Below are 17,465 nucleotides of genomic sequence, written 5' to 3' on the forward strand. Positions count from 1 at the left end.
AGCTGTCGGTAGCTCTGAGAGTCACAGTCAGGTAGGAGAGGCACCTAACGCAAATATTACCACCACAAACCAACCCCTCCCTTGGTCCAGCGAACAGCCTTGCTCAGGTGCCTTCACAGGGTAACCTTCTGGGCATGCCCGACTGCTGCCTCCCATGATATATAAACTGCACCACGAGGAAACAACCCATATTCAGCAAGAGAGAGGCTATCCCAAAATGAAGGCTCTCCTTGTCCTGCTGGGAGCAGTCCTGTGCTTGCACTCAGGTAAGACAGCATGGTGAGTCCACCTCATGTCCCCTCCAGCAGATCTTCAGCTAGGAGAAAAGGCTTGTGTTGGGGTGTGGCAGTGAGGGAAGAAGTGCTGATGCAGTTGTCATATGGAGACATTTGCTTTTTGATGGGATGTCCTGGGTGTTGCATGGAAAAAAATGCATAGTCCCACCCTGCTGATGGTGTGATCCTAGTGCTGGCTAGAGCAACTTCCAGGAAAAGATAAATCCTACACAAAACTGAATTTAATTGAAATCAAAGTTATTTAAGCCAGACACTACAGATACGTGTGTGTGTGTTTTTTTTCAGTGGGGTGGGAGGGTTATTTTTCTTCTGCCCAGGCTATCGAAACTGCAACAGTTATGCAAAGGCAATTTTTGTTCCAACTTGTGTTCTGACTCTTCATTTCAAAAGTGGCCTCTGATGACACACAGATTGTCAGAATTTTAATAGGATAGAAAAAGGGAGAATGCCATGGCATGTTATTTTATAAACTGGAGGGGCGGGATTCGGACACTGACAGGTTTTTCTGGCCTTACTGGGAAAAAATGGTTTTAATCCAGCTTTTCCCTATTACCAGAGAACAGAAGAGGCAGATCTGAGCAGAAATGTTTCTCAACCAGCAGAGAATGCTTAAGGAATAGGCTCAGAAGTGTCTTGTACAGTCCTGACCAGACCCTCTCCTCTGCCAGCTTCCATCAGGGTGCTCGGAAATTTTACTTTCATTACATTAAAAGTCAGATAAATATGAAAGCAGAGTGCAGCACTACAAACAAACTGAGGTTTGGCTCCTTGCCTCTATGACTCTATGCATCATTTATACCAGAACAGCTTGGGCAGAGGGAGATCAAGTGCTTCAAATCTTTTCTTGCTCCTGTGCTGAGTAACACTGGTTTCTAAACACAGCTTTTCTGTGTCCTAAAAGTATTTTAGGCATTAGGGTATTGACTTGAGGGAGTCATGATATAAGCCTGGTGGTCATGGGTTAAAGTACATGTATATATTAATAAATTAACTCACACGCTTGCAAGTCTGGGAGGCTCCAGTGACGCCCTGGGGCACAGGTAGGTAATAGGAACACGTAATTGCACCATGCTCTCACTCCTCTGGGGACTATTTTTCATCAGGGCTGGACACTAGTGAGCTGCAATGCTTATTCTGCCTTTGCTAGATGTACATAACAGCACAGCAGATGCTAACACTGACTTGCATCCCCCATAGACCGCCGTGTCCATGTGGGGGTGAAAACACACGGTGACCTGGTTTTTAGAGGGAGGTGAAAGCCGTGTTTGCACTTTGTTTTCTAAGAGTGGGTGATGGAGAGTACGTTTCACAAGTTGGTCAAACTGAGGCAACGGGCTAGAAGAGACCTTGCAAATTGTCTGCTCCGTCTCTCCCTCACCCTTTCTTCCCTCTGGGCTTTCCCTCTTTCATCCAGCCCTGGCAAAGCCTCAGCTAAGGCTCACAAGCCCACCTGATAAAACACTAATGTCTATAGAGGCAGATAAATAATATCAACATCTCCGTCTGGGGACTTCATCTGAGCTCAGGAGGTGGGAATATCATAGAAAGCCTGTTTCTGGGCAGGAACTGAGTTAGGCATCCTGAATACGGAGGAAGAAGAATTTGGGAAGCACTTCCCATTGACTGATGAGACCAGTCAATGGGACCAGCTATCCAGCTGGTCTCTTTTTGCTCCCTCACTGCACTGACTAGATCTGAAACAGCTTCAGCACCTGCAAAACTTGACTCTCACCCCAAGCAAGTGTACTATTCTCCACCAAAAAATGAAAAAACATTGTTTTCCTAATAACAATGGCGAAAACAACTGAGGTCCTCTTTCTTTGAGGACTCACAGGAATGGTCCTCTTTCCCAATGCAAGCACTAAGTTGGGTACCTGGAGAGCTTCAGATGGATTTGTCTTATAACCCCTCTTGGTCTCTTGCAGGTTCTTCTTTGCAGTGTTACAGCTGCAAGTCTCAGCTCAGCAACTCCAACTGTAAGACGAAAGTGGACTGCGAGACTAATGAAACGTGCAAGACAGATGTGATCAGTAAGAAAAAGTGGGGGTGGGTGGTGTCTTAGTTGTGGTGTTGGAGCCAAGTATTTTCCCAGCCTGGGGTGTCCAAACCAGCCCTACCTACTGTAGATACACCAGCTGGTGTAGTCCAGCAAAACTCAGTGTGCAGCAGGAAGAGAAAAACCATCTGGGGAAAAAAAGTGATAAAAAAGCTTTCAGATAACTTCCATGTTAAGTAGAAATGACAGAGAAAAAGGTTTATTCCTTGGTGGTAACTGGTCCCTTGGTAGTGGTGCGACCATCACTAAGTCCTCTCCCCACACTGGCCACGAGAGTGTGATTACAAAGTCATATTAGTATGTGCATGCTGTACCCCAAAAATTCCTCAGTGTTTGCCTATAGATCATGCTAAATATTGAGCAGTATGGCCAGTGCAGTGCCAGAGCCTGGAATGAACCTCAGGAGGGTGCAGCTGCTCAACAGGGCACCAGCTTTTAAGCACTTGACATTGCAAATACCTACCAATGTCTCTCACCTGTACAAAATTAGGTTTATTTCTCTTTTATAACACCAAAAGTGATTTGCTTACAGGGGTAATAGTTAAGTTTATGGCTTTGAAAAGTTTGGAACATGGATTAAAATGTGAGGGGCTGAGTCTGGTGAAACCTAGTCATGAAGTTAGGAGCAGCATTCAATGACAGAGACGACTTTAGGTGAATTCAATGAAAAGGATAGAATTTCACCTAGGCCCATCTACAGCCACCTCTGAATGCAGCCATCTGTGTGTCTCTCGGTAAACTCCTTTAACAGATTATGATTTAATTCTTCCATTCTAAATCTGGCAAAAAGTGTTTATCCTGTCCAGATCGGGGGTGACAGCCCAGTTGCTTTTAGACCTGGGGCAAAAAAACTCATCAGTGGCATGTTCAAACTCATCTCTGTCAGGCTGTAAATGTAATACCTCCAGTAGGCATTGTCCTTGTTGGAAATGTGCAAATCCATGGCCATGCATTCACATGCAGGAGAGCCAACACAATGTATAACCCACCGGCCCTATATGCTAAATTTGCATATGTCAAAGACTTGGTGCCCAGAATAAATGGTGCAAGATCAGGAGATCTCACGCAGACTGTAATCTGCTGGTAACCAGCAGTTACTGAGTATCAGTTGGCGACAGAAAAATAGGCTGTGCCTCTCAGAAACACAGAATCACAGAATCAATCTGGTTGGAAGAGCCCTCTGGGATCATCGAGTCCAACCGTTGCCCTGACACCACCATGTCGACTAGACCATGGCACTAAGTGCCATGTCCAGGCTTTTCTTAAACACATCCAGAGATGGTGACTCCACCACCTCCCTACACATCAAACAATAACTCTGTCATCTGTGAAATGAGGATAGACGTGTTTCTGTAACTTCCCTGGGTGTTGAAGGGCTCCACGCAACTAAGATGTATGGGATACGAGCAAAGATTACCCCACATGCTTGCTCCTCATTCGTTAGTAGCTTAGACTCCACAAAACAGGTGTTAATGGCTACTTTCTTTACTAAATTATTGGAATTTCTATTGTTGGTGATGTTTTAGAAACCCCTGAGAACTGTGCTGTGGAATACACTGCCTTAAGCAAACACTTGGGGATTGAAACCCTTCCCCTTCTACTGACAAACTGACACCCCAAAAATACAACCTGCTACAGTAAAACATGCAGCTGTTGGGAAATACTCCTTTTTTTTCCAAGAAGTGAGTTCAGATAAGAATAGCTTCTCATTATTCAGTTCCATGAAGCTTGGCTTGGCTTGCATTAAGTCCTTGTAGTAATGGTGCTGCTTTCCTTCCAGGGATCGTAGGGTTCGTCAACATCATCAGCAAGGCCTGTGACTCCTCATGCAAACCATCCTATGAGGACTTCAGCGTGGGCTACAGGAATATCTCCTGCTGCAGCAGCAACCTCTGCAACGTCAATGCAGTAGGCAGCGTGAGGTACAGCTATGGGATGGCAGCAGGGATAGCAGTCAGCGTGCTCTGGCCCTTCCTGAACAACAGACTGTGAGGAGCAAAGAGGACTCCCATGACCACAGAAAGTCTTGGAGCACCACTCTTATGACAGGAATTGTAACTGGGAGCAAGGTGGTGTGAGCACACAGCATCCATGAAGTTGATGGCAGATCTTTGCCATATGATAGCTTCTTCATTACTGTTATTGTATTGCTGTAGTGCTACCAGATAAGAAAATATGTGGACATGCTATCTGCATAACACCTAAAATATACTTATTTCTCAATCAAGTGTGAGTTTGTTACCTGTAGTCATGTATTTCTGTACGCAGCAGCAACTGCGGGTGGATGTATTGCATGTCTGGCCAATGTTCAGTCTTGGTCATTGCTATGTAATGATGATATGTGCTGAGAGGCACCATGGGAAAGTAGAATAGAGGTGGCACCTGGACCTCCAAAGCTTGAGGGGCTCTGGCTTATGACAAACTCTGGAGGGCACATACACCAAGAAAACCCATGAAGAGCAATCACACCTGAAGGGGAACTTGTTTGTGACGTACAGACCCTGGAACCCTGCACTTTGTTAGCTACCATAAAAGACAAAAGCAGTGCTCAGCTTCCCTGATACATGTGCATACAGCCATTCATATGCCTTCCCATAGCTGTAGCATCCTCGGGATGTTGGGAAGGACTGCACATTCAGGTACCTGGAACACCATGGTGGGCAACAACCATTGGAGTGAAGCAGAAAGGGTGTCCCCATGGTGTCCTGGTCAACCTATCCAACTGTAGAATTGCCAGTCTCCATCCTGGCCATAGTGGCATCATCTGAAGGTTCCCATCTTCCACAGGCAGGTTCTCAAGCTTTCTTCTCCAAGTTCCTCTTTGATCCATTCCCCATGCCACAGCCTGTGACACAGGTCCTGTCAGAAGGTTGAAAAGGTGTTTATCTTAAAGGTCCTGTGGGGTTGCCTAGCAGAGCAGGGAGGAGTGGAGAAAGTAAACATCAGAGCTTGCATTTTCCCCTTTGGGTACCTGACCATGGAGGTGAGCACACACCTGTGGGCACACACCCACTTCCACACCCACATGAGATACAGTCAGTGAGAGATGGGGAGGCAGCACGTGTAAGGAACAGATGAAGGAAATCAAGAGCAGGGGAGCTAGGGAAAGACATAGGGCCGACTCCTCTTCTCCTGAGGTGCTCTCAGGACAGGGCTAGGAGGGCAGATGAGTAGGGTGAGACTGGAGTTCCCTGAAGATTTGTTGAGGTCATGAGGATACTCTCAGAGCTCTTTATTCCCTTCCTTATAATAGGAATTTCCTTTCTTCACCGACTGTTCTTTCCCCCTTCCTGGGACTCCCTGCTGAAGCCAGAGTGGCTTTCTCCACTCATGACACGTAGATTTGGTTCACTTCTGATGAAGGAGTGGCTTAGTGCAACATCTTGCACTGATACAGTCATCGTGTTCTGCCCACCTTTACTGGTGTAATTGATGTGGCAACCATGCAAGCTTCAAATATGTGGAAAACCATTTCAGGCCTCTCTGTTGCTGATACCAATGAGATGTCTGCATGCAAGGCAGACTCCATAGTTTTAACATCTCCCCTGTATAGTTATAGCCCCTCTATATAGTTATAGTTTCTAAATTATATAGTTTGCCTTGTCCAGATAGTTTATTTTATGGACATAACTTGAGTGTTCCCGTTTTGCTTTGGGAGATCCTGCACAGCGTTTGGCAAAGGCAGCAGAGAAAGTACTATATAAAGTTGCCTGAAGGAAACTCCCAAATAAGACCTCCAGGCAACACAGAATCACAGAATCAATCAGGTTGGGAGAGACCTCTGGGATCATCGAGTCCAACCATTGCCCTGACACCACCAAGTCAACTAGACCATGGCACTAAGTGCCATGTCCAGTCTTTTCTTAAACCCCTCCAGAGATGGTGACTCCACCACTTCCCTGGGCAGACCCTTCCAATGTCTAGTGACCCTTGCTGAGAAGAAATGCTTCCTAATGTCTAACCTGAACCTCCCCTGGTGAAGCTTGAGGCTGTGTCCTCGTGTCCTATCACTAGTTGCCTGGGAGAAGAGGCCGACTCCCACTCCACTACAACCTCCCTTAAGGTAGTTGTAGACTGCATTAAGGTCACCTCTGAGCCTCCTCTTCTCCAGGCTAAACAACCCCAGCTCCCTCAGCCATTCCTCATAGGTCAGACCCTCCAGACCCTTCACCAGCTTGGTTGCCCTCCTTCACATATGTGAAGAGGTCTGAAAAACAAGGTAGAAAACATTCTGGAGAAGGACAGTGTGTCACGTGTGCCTCCTCCCAATAGACAACAAAAAAAGACAAGGCTGGTATCAGCAGAGTGTACAGATGGGTCTGGGCGAGTCCTGAGTGGGAGTGACATGACAAGCTGGACTCATGAAGTCAAGGAGCTGTGAAGTCAGGACAGCAGTGTGTGAAGGACTAAAAGGGAAGGGAGGGAGATTGGCCCAGAGCCCCATTTTCCTCTCTTATACCCTAAGAACTATTGGAGCTGCAAAGGATGTGCAGAGCCACAGGCTGAAATAACAAAGAAGCATTTACCTGGTGGAGATGAGCCATCTGGGGGACCCACAGCCATGGCACAAGAGCCAGAATCAAATTTTGGATGAAGACAATGGGATGTCAGACTATAATGACACTGTCTGCTATTGTGAAAGAGAAAAGTACATAAATCATTGGGATGCAAGGCATTAACAAGCTACTAATTGTAGGAAGCAGGCAAGGGGTTTCCCTGAAGGGAAATCCAGAATGAACAACCTTCCTCATATGAGTCAAGTCTGATTATTGGCAGAGGCAGGATATGGGACATGTGGGATGATTTATTCTGGCTTTTGCAAACCTCCTGAGTCTTAGTCACGTAAAAGGGGGTTCATCCAGCTGTACATCTCCCAGCCAGGCTGTTTTCTGTGTGGGTGCCCAGCTCCATGACTGCTCCAGTCCAAGGGCTCATCTTCTTGAACTATAAGAAGGTACCTGACACACTACTGTCCTGTGCCCACATTCTGAAGCAGTCCCCAGGCAGTCAGGCATGTCCACATCCAGTGGCCTATCTCAACGAGTAATTTGGCTACAATGGGCCTTTCTGGAGACTTGGAGTTTAGCAGTATGGAAATGGCCAATGCATGTTAGCCAGCACCAGAGCCATTGAAGTCCCCAGGGAAAGAAAGGGTCATTAGACATTGGAAGGGGCTGCCCAGGGAGGTGGTGGAGTCACCATCTCTGGATGTGTTTAAGAAAAGACTGGAGATGGCACTTAGTGCCATGGTCTAGTTGACAGGGTGGTGTCAGAGCAATGGTTGGACTCGATGATCCCAGAGGTCTCTTCCAACCTGATTGATTCTGTGATTCTGTGATTCTGTGACGTTGGGTGAGATACAGCCTCTTCCAGCTTCTGGAGAGATCAAACACATCCAGCTCTGAAAATAAGAGAGGTATCAAAAGTCTTTAGCATGAATGGGGACTGTTTACCTGTGTTATAGCATATTGGTCCCATGTGGCAAAGACGTCTACTTGCTGGAGCACAGCATTTAGGAGTTTCTTGCTGGAGCCAAAAGGGGACTTTCCCATGTTCTGGTGGATGAGACATGATGTCTAGACTCTTATAGGCTGACAGGATAATTCCTCCTCCCAGTTTCTTCTCTGTGCATGTCCTGGAAGAAGTCTACAATCCGTCTCTGAGTGATTTTCACGTGGATATACATGGATACATCCTCTTATTGCATGTCTTTTGGCATGCAGTGCTGGAGGTGGGGGGGGATTAGATAGTTTAGAGAAGGTGAAACTGGGAGAGGTCATGACTGGGATAGACACAGTAAAGAGCAGGGTAGGAAGCCTCTGTGGACACAATGTGGTGCTAACCAGTGGAACTCACTGCTGTTTGATGGGTGCCTGGCACGGCACTTGCAATAGCACGACACTGCACTCCCCATTCAGGTCACTGACAGGCAGCCTCAAAAACAACCCTCTGAATTCTGGGAAGGGTTAGGAGGTGGTGAACTGAGGCAGATAAATGACTCAGCTGCAGGTCAGAACCTGGGCTGGGCTAGGGCAGGCCCAGAAAGAGGACTGTTTTCCCAGGTGCTGTGACAGCACATAGACAGAAAGGCTGGCCTCCCCTCCTGCCTTGTAAACATAAACATAAGAAACATAAACAGGACTCGGTCCCTCCTGCTCTATTCTGCACCCTCTGTCAACAGCGTACTCAGTTGGTTCAGATGATCTGGCATCACACAACTATGCAAGCCCTAGCTGAAGGTCGATTTACTCTCTGGGTGCTAAGAAAAAGGGCTGAGAGCTGTTTGCTGGGTGAGGCACAAGCACAACATTTACTTGAAAAACAAGGCTATTTTGTTTTGCCCAAGCAAGTTGTTTCTTGACATTGCTGGCTGAGCAGTTTTATCAGTTCTTCTCCTATCTTTTCCACGCTTATCAAAAGGCCTAAAATTGAGGAGAGTCTCTTTAAACAACTCAATCCATCATGTATGCAAGAGATTTCTATTCCTCCAGGATCAAACTGCAGTTCATTTCTTTAAATAATAAATAGTTGGACAATAAAATGGATGGTTTCTTTTTTTTCAAGGGCAGCAGCTGCACTTTTCCGAAGGCTGAGTTGCATTATGGACTGAATGCAAACATACAGCTCTCCAGTGAGGTTACCTCTTACAGATGGGAAAAGTAAAGCAACTTCGATCCAGAGTATCTGCTTTGGCATGATTTTTATGGTAGGAAATATTACAGACACATTCAGAGTAGAAGAAAAGTGTTGCTTATATTATTGCTATGATGCTGTATTTGCTACTCGTAGTATTACCTCATATTCATTATCTCTGTGGATAGGGATTAGGGCATACAGCATATCCGATAGCCCAGAAAAAGTTACACTCCAGGTCTGCACCCAGTCTGAAAAATGTCACCAAGGTCCCCTGAATTCAATACAATTTGAAGCAGATGGTTAAAAACATCTGATCACACTGGAGAAAGCCTCTGAGGCAGAGAGGCTGGATGAGCTGGCATTCAAGGACCAGCAGTTCCATGCTGTGCTCCACATTTCCTTTGTGGCCTGGGGCAAGTTACACAGCACCTCCATACCTCTGCCTTGTACAGATGTTATCAGGTCCAATATATTGAAAGATGCTCAGATAGTGACTTCAATGGGGCCAGGGGAGAGACTTAGGCTAAAAATAAGCTGGAATAGAGTCAGCTAGAATAACAGAGCTGGGGAAGGATTACTCGTTATCAACCCGCCCTGCACAGCCACATTCCTGCTCCCAATTATGCACACACTATTGTGCAATGAGATTTTTTGTGGTCCAAATAGACCAAGAGAGAGCCTGCAGTTAGTTCTGCTCTGCCAGCTATTAAGCCACTGGACAGTCACTAAAAGCACTCAAAAGACCTGCACTTTGGTTGCAGAATGTCCCTAGAGTAACTGTAATCGCCACTCACCGGAGGCAAGGCTGGATGGACAAGGCTGAAGAAGCCAAGCTCATCCCATGCCATCTTGACTAATCCTACTCCCATCCTGCCACTTAACAACTCTGTGTGACAGAGAGATCCCTCATTAGCTCATTTCTAACCTTACCTTGAGCTCTATTAATGCCTTTCTAAGCTAAAACACAGGACTCCTCCCAAATCAGATGCTGCATCCATGACTGCTCTGCTAATGCTCTCAATCCACTACTCCTATTGCAGCCCTCACCTCCTCCCTGTATGGCTTCTCTGATTTCTTGTCCATAAGCCCATATTATGGGACTATCAACTTATGAAGTCATCAGCTCATTAAAACACCTCCTGCCCACTTAGAGACACCATGACCCAGCCTTGAGCCATTTCACAGCTCTGCTAGTGGTCCTCCATTCCTGGGGTAGTTTGACTGCCTCCATACACCTCCCCTGAAACAGAGATGACAGGTATGGGGCTGAGTCAGGAAAGGAAAATGTTTTGCTCCTTCCCCTCTTGTTATTTTCATTAAAGATTCAATCTGGCCTCAAGGGAATTTGTGGAATGAGGACTTCACCCAGGGCAGGTGAGTGAAAGTGGAGTGATAGGAAGGGAGGGGACCTGTTTTCATCAGGGGTCACTACACGTTGAGTCATTTGCAGGGACCCACCTGTCTTCCTGGGTGGCTGTGAGATGCCACACGCACAGGTGCCTTCTGTCCAAATTAGCTTTGTCTTCTGCTCTGGATTTGCACTCAGCTGCATCCCTTAAACTCGCTTTCTGCCATGTAGCAAGGGTAATATGTTTGTCTGCTCTCACAGACAAATTCAAGAGAAAATGATGTCATCTGTCTGTAGCATCCAATGTTTCTGTAGTGAAGACAAAGGCATTCTGCTTAAAATACTGACATTTGGGAAGAGACTAGTTTTTTGACACCTATTTAACTGTAGTAATTAAAAAGAGAGGAAGGTGTGGCTGAAGGTTCAAATAGTCGGTTGAGCTGTGATGATTTGAATACATCTGACATTCTGTTTCTCTACATGTGAAATGAGCTTCAGGAAAATAAAGGAAGGTTAGACTTGACGTTAGAATTTGACCATTCAAAGTTTAAAGGGGAACATTTAAAAGAAAACAATTAAGAAAACAACCCTCTGCTCTTCCTCTTGCATGCCATAGAGGCAGACAATGGCAATCCATTGGCAAGAGTGTAGTGCTCATGTGCAGTCACTGCATCTGGACCAGTCCCAATTGCCTTGTGGTAAAATGTCAGAGCATTTCTCAACAGTTCTCACACCCATGTACTATCAAAGACAGCTCTTGCCCCACCCTTCATCATCCCATGCAATTAATTTGTCGTCTTTGTTGTTTTTGCAGCAATTACTCTGCTACCAGGTGCTCTTCAAATGCAGCAGCTCTACCTTGCTTCTTCTTGGCATTCCCCAGGAGGATGGAGAAAAGAAGCCATTGCCTTGGCCTTGGAGATCTATTGATATGATGTCCTCCAGTGTCCATGGGAAGCAAGGAGTCTGAATTCCAGTTACAAGCCATGTCCATGTCAGAAGTGCTACATGAGCTGCTCCTCAACATTGAATCTACTCCAGAAGTGATGAACTGAAGAATTAATGTCACTATCATTTGATGCAAAGACAATGAGAGAGCACAATCTTGAATGAAGAAATACCCAACAAACAAAAGATATTCATCTCAGAGAGCAGAGGCACTCACAAGGTGAATGGAAAATTGTCCCAAATTTCCCATTCTGGAAGTTTGAGGACAACCCTTACTCATCTTGCTAATGTAGAAAGAGCTACTGTCCCAAAGCCCAGGGAAGTTGTGAAGGCCTGAGTCAAAAGCCTGACAGGAGCCCAAAGAAGCCAAGAGAGAAGCTTCATTGCCATCCTTGGCACCTGTGAATACAGAGGCTGCGAGCAGCACACCTGGAGGTAAGGGTGAGAATGTGTGGATATGACAGATACAGCATTTGTTTTGCTGGCTGGCACCAGCTATTGACATTAAAGGCAGTGAAATACAGAGACATTTTTCTGAGTCTCACTGTCGTTCCCTCCCTATACTCAAAATAGCCTCTGAGGACAACAACAAAAATACTCCTTACTCCTCTTGTCTCCTCCTCCTTTCTGGTCCACCCAATGCCCATGTCCATCACAAGCACCAGGACACCACAACCAAACCAACTGTCTTCCCTCACCCAAACTGCGCCCTGCTCCTACCTCCCTCTCATTTCATCCTTGTTCCAGCCACACCATTTCAGTAACTGTTTCCATCACCTGGTTTTGTACAGGTTTGTGTCTAGAGGCCCGTCTTGTCTGTCGTTCCCCTTACCATCTATGAGAGCTGAGGTCACCATGTGGCCTTTTGCACAGACAGGATGGCTTTCTGGTTCAAAAGTCCTTGGAGACATTCAGATGGGCAGAAAGGGCATATGTATGTATGTATGCAGTGTGACAGTTGAAGGACAAGAGGTTAAGAATCAAAAAATACTTATTTCAATAGATAATTATTTACTGAGGACTGAGACTTTACTGGAGAGCACACAGGTATCTTCCATTGGAAGGTTCATCACAGGGCAGAACAGCTGCTCCAGGAAATCTTGCCTAGCTGCTATAGAAACCTCTGCAGTCTCATTTCTGCATAGAAATTAATAAGAAGACATTAAGTCTATGTTATGAAAAAAATTAAGTTCTTGCAGGGCTTTTATCAGTGACATCTGTATCCATAATAGTCAAGGATTCACTGATGCTTGGATTGCCAGAAGAAATTCAAATGTAGTCATTACCTGGGCCTCCAACAAAATATGTTGTCCCCTTATGATGCTCTTTTAACATTATTGTATGTGTTCTGAGTCCCATTTAGAGATAAATCAAGCCAAACAGCACATCACCATGCAACCCATTATACTACCTGCTGGGATCCTGCTTAACAAGCAGTGGAGGTGGGATATACCCACACATGTCTCAGAAATGAAGGGTGAGTAAAGGATGAGAAAAGCATTTTCTTCAAAATCATGGAACCCAAAATACAACTTACTACTTTTCTAACTTTCCAGGGGTGGGACCAGCAAGTTCCAGGCCCAGAGATTACAGTTATGTTAGTAAATCAAGCCAGGACAGTGGACACTTCTGAGCACTGGAGGTTAGTCATCCCTACTGCCACCAACATGGGTTAGGCCCAAGGATCTCCCAAATAATTCCTGGGGATGACAGAGGAGTTAACACAAGACAATGACCATTCCCAGGAGGCGGTTTGGATGCAAACAGTCTGTTTTGGCAGTAAAAAGAGTCATAGACCATTCCTTCTTAGCTTCAGTTCCAGAGGCTGGTCCTCAACATCTTTAATTTTTTAGGTCCACTGCAATATCAGTTTTAAACAACAAGCAACGTCTGTTGCAGCTGAAATCTGCAGCAAAAACTGAAGAAGAGGATGTTTGCAGAGACTGAAGAGGCATGTATAAAAGGTGGCATGATGCTATCATTGAACTGTGGGATTTCTGGGGCAGGAAATAGAAATAGCCATGGAGGGAGGATGGTTAGTCTGACCCAACAGTTGGTGTAAATCTCTATTGCTACAGCACCAATCCACATAAGGTAACTAACTTGTTTGTCATCAATTAATAGCAGCTGCTAGGTGCTGAGTATTCTGATGAAGGAAACCCCTCCTCCAATCAGACCCAGGAGTTCTCAGATTGAACAGTTCCCTCCCCTCTTAGATCTGTCCAAACCCTTAGTAAAGTGCCTTCATCCAGTCACTACCTCAACCCCAGTCAAGGTCTACAAAACGGTTGTTGCTGTTGCTTGTCCATGCAAGGTCCTCAGATCCAGATCTGCACAGTTGTGTTCTCCTTGCTCAGCAGGCATAGTTAATATGCAGGCTGGACCAGCTTGCTTACCTATAAAGGTAGGCTTCCAAAGTTGTGTGACTCTTGTGATGAGGGAGGCTGGGGGCAACCACAGACGACACTGTATCCCCTTGTTTTCCAATAACCATGTTCTGGAGAAGTGTCTCATCCCCAGAGACCTTTTTGTAGAGAGTGGAAAAGATGCAAAGAACAGAAATGAGAACCTGGAGTCTGGGATGGATGTTTATTCCCCAGCTGTGGAACAGAATGGAATTAATGATTAATGGGATGAAATGTCACATGTCCAAATGCCAGATTCTGCACCTAGGATGGAGTAACGCCAGGCACAAGTATACACTGGGAGAGGAGTGACTGGGGTGCTGGCTGACAGCAGGCTCAACACGAGTCAGCAGTGTGCCCTGACAGCCAAGAGGACAAACTGCATCCTGGGGTACACCAAACACAGTGTAACCAGCAGGTTAAGAGAGGTGATAATCCCGCTGCATATAGCACTGGTGTTGACTCACCTTGAGTATCATGTGCAGTCTGGGCCCCACCATTTAAAAAGGATGTTAAAGTGCTTGAATGCATCCAGAGGAGGGCAACAAAGCTCTTGAAAGGGCTGGAAGGCATGTCCTGTGAAGAGCAGCTGAGGACACTGGGTTTGTCTGCTTTGGAGAAAAGGAAGCTGGTGGGCGACCTCAGGGATCTCTACAGCTTCCTGAGGAGGGGAAGTGGAGAGGGAGGTGCTGATCTCTTCTCCCTGGGATCCAGTGATAGGACGCATGGGAATGGTTCAAAGCTGCAGCAGGGGAGGTGTAGACTGGACATAGGAAACATTTCTTTACTGAGAGGGTAGCCAAACATTGGAACAAGCTTCCTAGAGAGGTGGTCGATGCCCCAAGCCTGTCAGTGTTTCAGAGGCATGTGAACAATGCCCTTAACAACATGCTTTAATTTTTGGTCAGCCTTGAATCGATCAGCCAGTTGGACTAGATGATCGTTGTAGGTCCCTTCCAACTGAAATTATTCTATTCTATTCTATTCTATTCTATTCTATTCTATTCTATTCTATTCTATTCAGACCAAGTGGCTACTCTCCTGCACATATTTCACCATGCTTCCCGTAAAGAATCCCAAAATGCAAAGGGTGGAGCAGAAATACACAGGAAGCAAATCTACAACACTGTGTGGATACTTCAAGGTAAATTCCCTGCCATCACCACCCTGGTGATTCGCCACGAAATAAAAAACAGTGGGCACCTTTGCATCACAGAAATTACATGGAAACGTTTGCTTCCATGCTTCTGGCTTCGGGATTAAGACGTTGATGTAAACAAGCCCAAAGTCCTCAGGCTAAACTAGAGCATACAGCTACCTCTTTACTATTGCATGGTGTGATAAGAAGGTGACACCATCCTGAAGATAACCAATGACGTAGGAGGCAAAATTACTATGTGGACACTCTCTGAAGATGGTTGGTGAAGGGAGGCCGTGCTGGTCTACCTCCAAGAAGAGCCTAAGAGGGGAAGGGTCCCATCTACTCCATCAATATCTTTAATAGGATATTAAGGCAAACACAGAATTCAGGAATAACACTGTTGTCCCAAAACAGACCCCACACATCACAACCAAGTGAATGTTTCACTTATGTCATTCCTATTATCCTAGTCACATCTCTTCAAGAGTATCTAGCCAGAGTTGACATTAGCAGACTATTTCATTGCTTGGGTACTCATTTCTAATTTCCAGCCTTGAGTTGCTTCATGGCCAGATCCCACCTATGTTTCCAGTGCCATTATCTTTCTTATCTCAGACAGGTCTTCCCTTCCAAGTTGCCTGCTGTTATGTCCATATTTGGGAACCTTTTCTCCTTCTACTGAAAAATCCCAGCTCTTTTAGCCTGATATACTGTCCATTCTCATCTTCATATTAGCCTTTGTATGAGACTTCAGCTCCCTTGGGCACATGTGGTGAGAAATGCACCCAGGGTTCCAAGTTTGGTCTTGTTGGTGCCTTGCACAATGACCTTCGCCCTGCACTGTCCTCACTGACACAACCCCCAATCACGACAGCTTTCTTCACTCTTCATCAGATGCTTGACATATATTCAGCCTGTGATCAAACAATACTCTTATGTCTTTCATCTCCAGTCATTTACAGGTGACCTCCTAGTTTACCATATAACTTACTTATTATGGTATATGATCTTATTAGTATATGACTTACATCCAAGCAACCTGGTTGTTTACAATATCCTGATCCTTCTCGGCACTGCTGATGCTTCCCAAATTTGTATGATCAGTAAATTTCATTAATGCCATCCTATTTAGCATCTTTCAAGGTCTTTACAAAGAACATTAAACAAGAGTACTCCAAGACCAGTTCTTGAGGAACTGCACTACTCACCTCCCACAGACTCATATACCTCTCCCAAAACTTTAAAAAACTTTCAACCCTTCCACTTCCAATCCTTTAAAAAGTTCTCACCCAGCTTATATTGACTTAATTTCCATCCGTGACATCATAATACATATTCCCGTATTATATTGTTGTATTACTTTGCTGAACTCCTGAAAATCAGACTTTATTAATGTGAAATCAAGGAAGATCATCATCTTGTTTTTTAAGCCTTTTCATGTTTTCCATTATTCTTTCCTTCAAAAATTGTTCACAATCCTGGCATGTTATTGAGGTCAGACAAAAGACTTTTACCCCTCCTCTCTTTCATTTAGGTGGTAAATTCTGACCACGTGATACTGTCTTGAACTTATCAATTTATAAACAACATTTGGGAGTGGACCTGGACCTGTTGTTCTGTATGCCAGTTCTTTAAGAGTTCTGGGATGGAAAATATCTTGTCCTGCTTTGTCCCAGCTTGAATGCATTAAACTTTTTTATTCCACCTCGGGTGTGGTTATTTCTATTTCTGGACACCTGTTTCCATGCTGTCTTCACCCCCAAAGTCAAAAGCACTTTCTGTACTGAATAAGTAAGTGGTTTAATTTAATATTCAGTTTTCATCTATCACATCTTCACCGCTTTCTTTTTTCTCTCAGTATAAGGGCTGAATAATTTTAATGTTTTATGTCTTTCCTGAGATCTAGGTCATTTTGACTATTACAAATTTTTACTTTATGTATTTCTTAACCTCTGTCATGTAATTTTGTCAGCTGCTCAGTTTTTCCTTCCATTCTTTTAGGTTTCCCTCTCATTCCTAGTATAATCTTTGAAACGGTTACTCCCCCATTTCAGGCCACAGTTACCCTTTTGTTGATATTTTTTCTCCATTTTTCCTCTTTGTTAGGGAAACAAATTCCAGCCAGGTTTCTGAATCTTTGATTTTAGAGAACCACAAGCTTCATGCCTTGCATCCACATTCTTGAACTCACGGTTCGCTTACCCTTTCTCTAGCCACCGTATATCAACATTTATCTTTGGTATCTGTTTAGCTTAAATTCAGTCAATCCAACACTCAGCTGGTCAGGGGAGAATATTTTTCCTAGTGTGTTAAACTCCTGAGCCCAGCCGTCAGAGTATGCCATCTCAAAAAACATCTCTGCAAGGAGCGGAGATATGGGGGAGGAAGGGAAGACACAATTGGTCTGTGTTGTAGGTGGCTAAATGGAGCTGAAGCCAGATTAGATCAAAATGATTCTGAACAGCTAAACTCTGGGTAGGCAGCTCAGCTCTGGAAACATGTAGGATACCCAGAAGAAACACATGTAGGGAAGACAAATGGAGAGAGTATTGGCTGTGGTCATTTCAGTTGGACACATGGATGAACGAGGAAGCAGCCTGGACCTACTGGGATGGATTGGCATAGCTCTGTATGA

General features: G+C 45.0%; 1 protein-coding gene across 1 annotated transcript; it reads left to right on the forward strand.

Annotated features, from left to right (window-relative positions):
- Positions 1–217: 217 nt before the first annotated feature.
- PSCA (prostate stem cell antigen) lies at positions 218–4,344 on the forward strand. The gene is made up of 3 exons (XM_068397308.1): positions 218–266; positions 2,222–2,326; positions 4,133–4,344. Exons 1-3 carry the CDS (start codon positions 218–220, stop codon positions 4,342–4,344), a joined length of 366 nt encoding a protein of 121 aa, XP_068253409.1.
- Positions 4,345–17,465: the final 13,121 nt, after the last annotated feature.

Source organism: Nyctibius grandis, chromosome 3, assembly GCF_013368605.1.
Source record: "Nyctibius grandis isolate bNycGra1 chromosome 3, bNycGra1.pri, whole genome shotgun sequence".
Taxonomy (NCBI): Eukaryota; Metazoa; Chordata; class Aves; order Nyctibiiformes; family Nyctibiidae; genus Nyctibius; species Nyctibius grandis.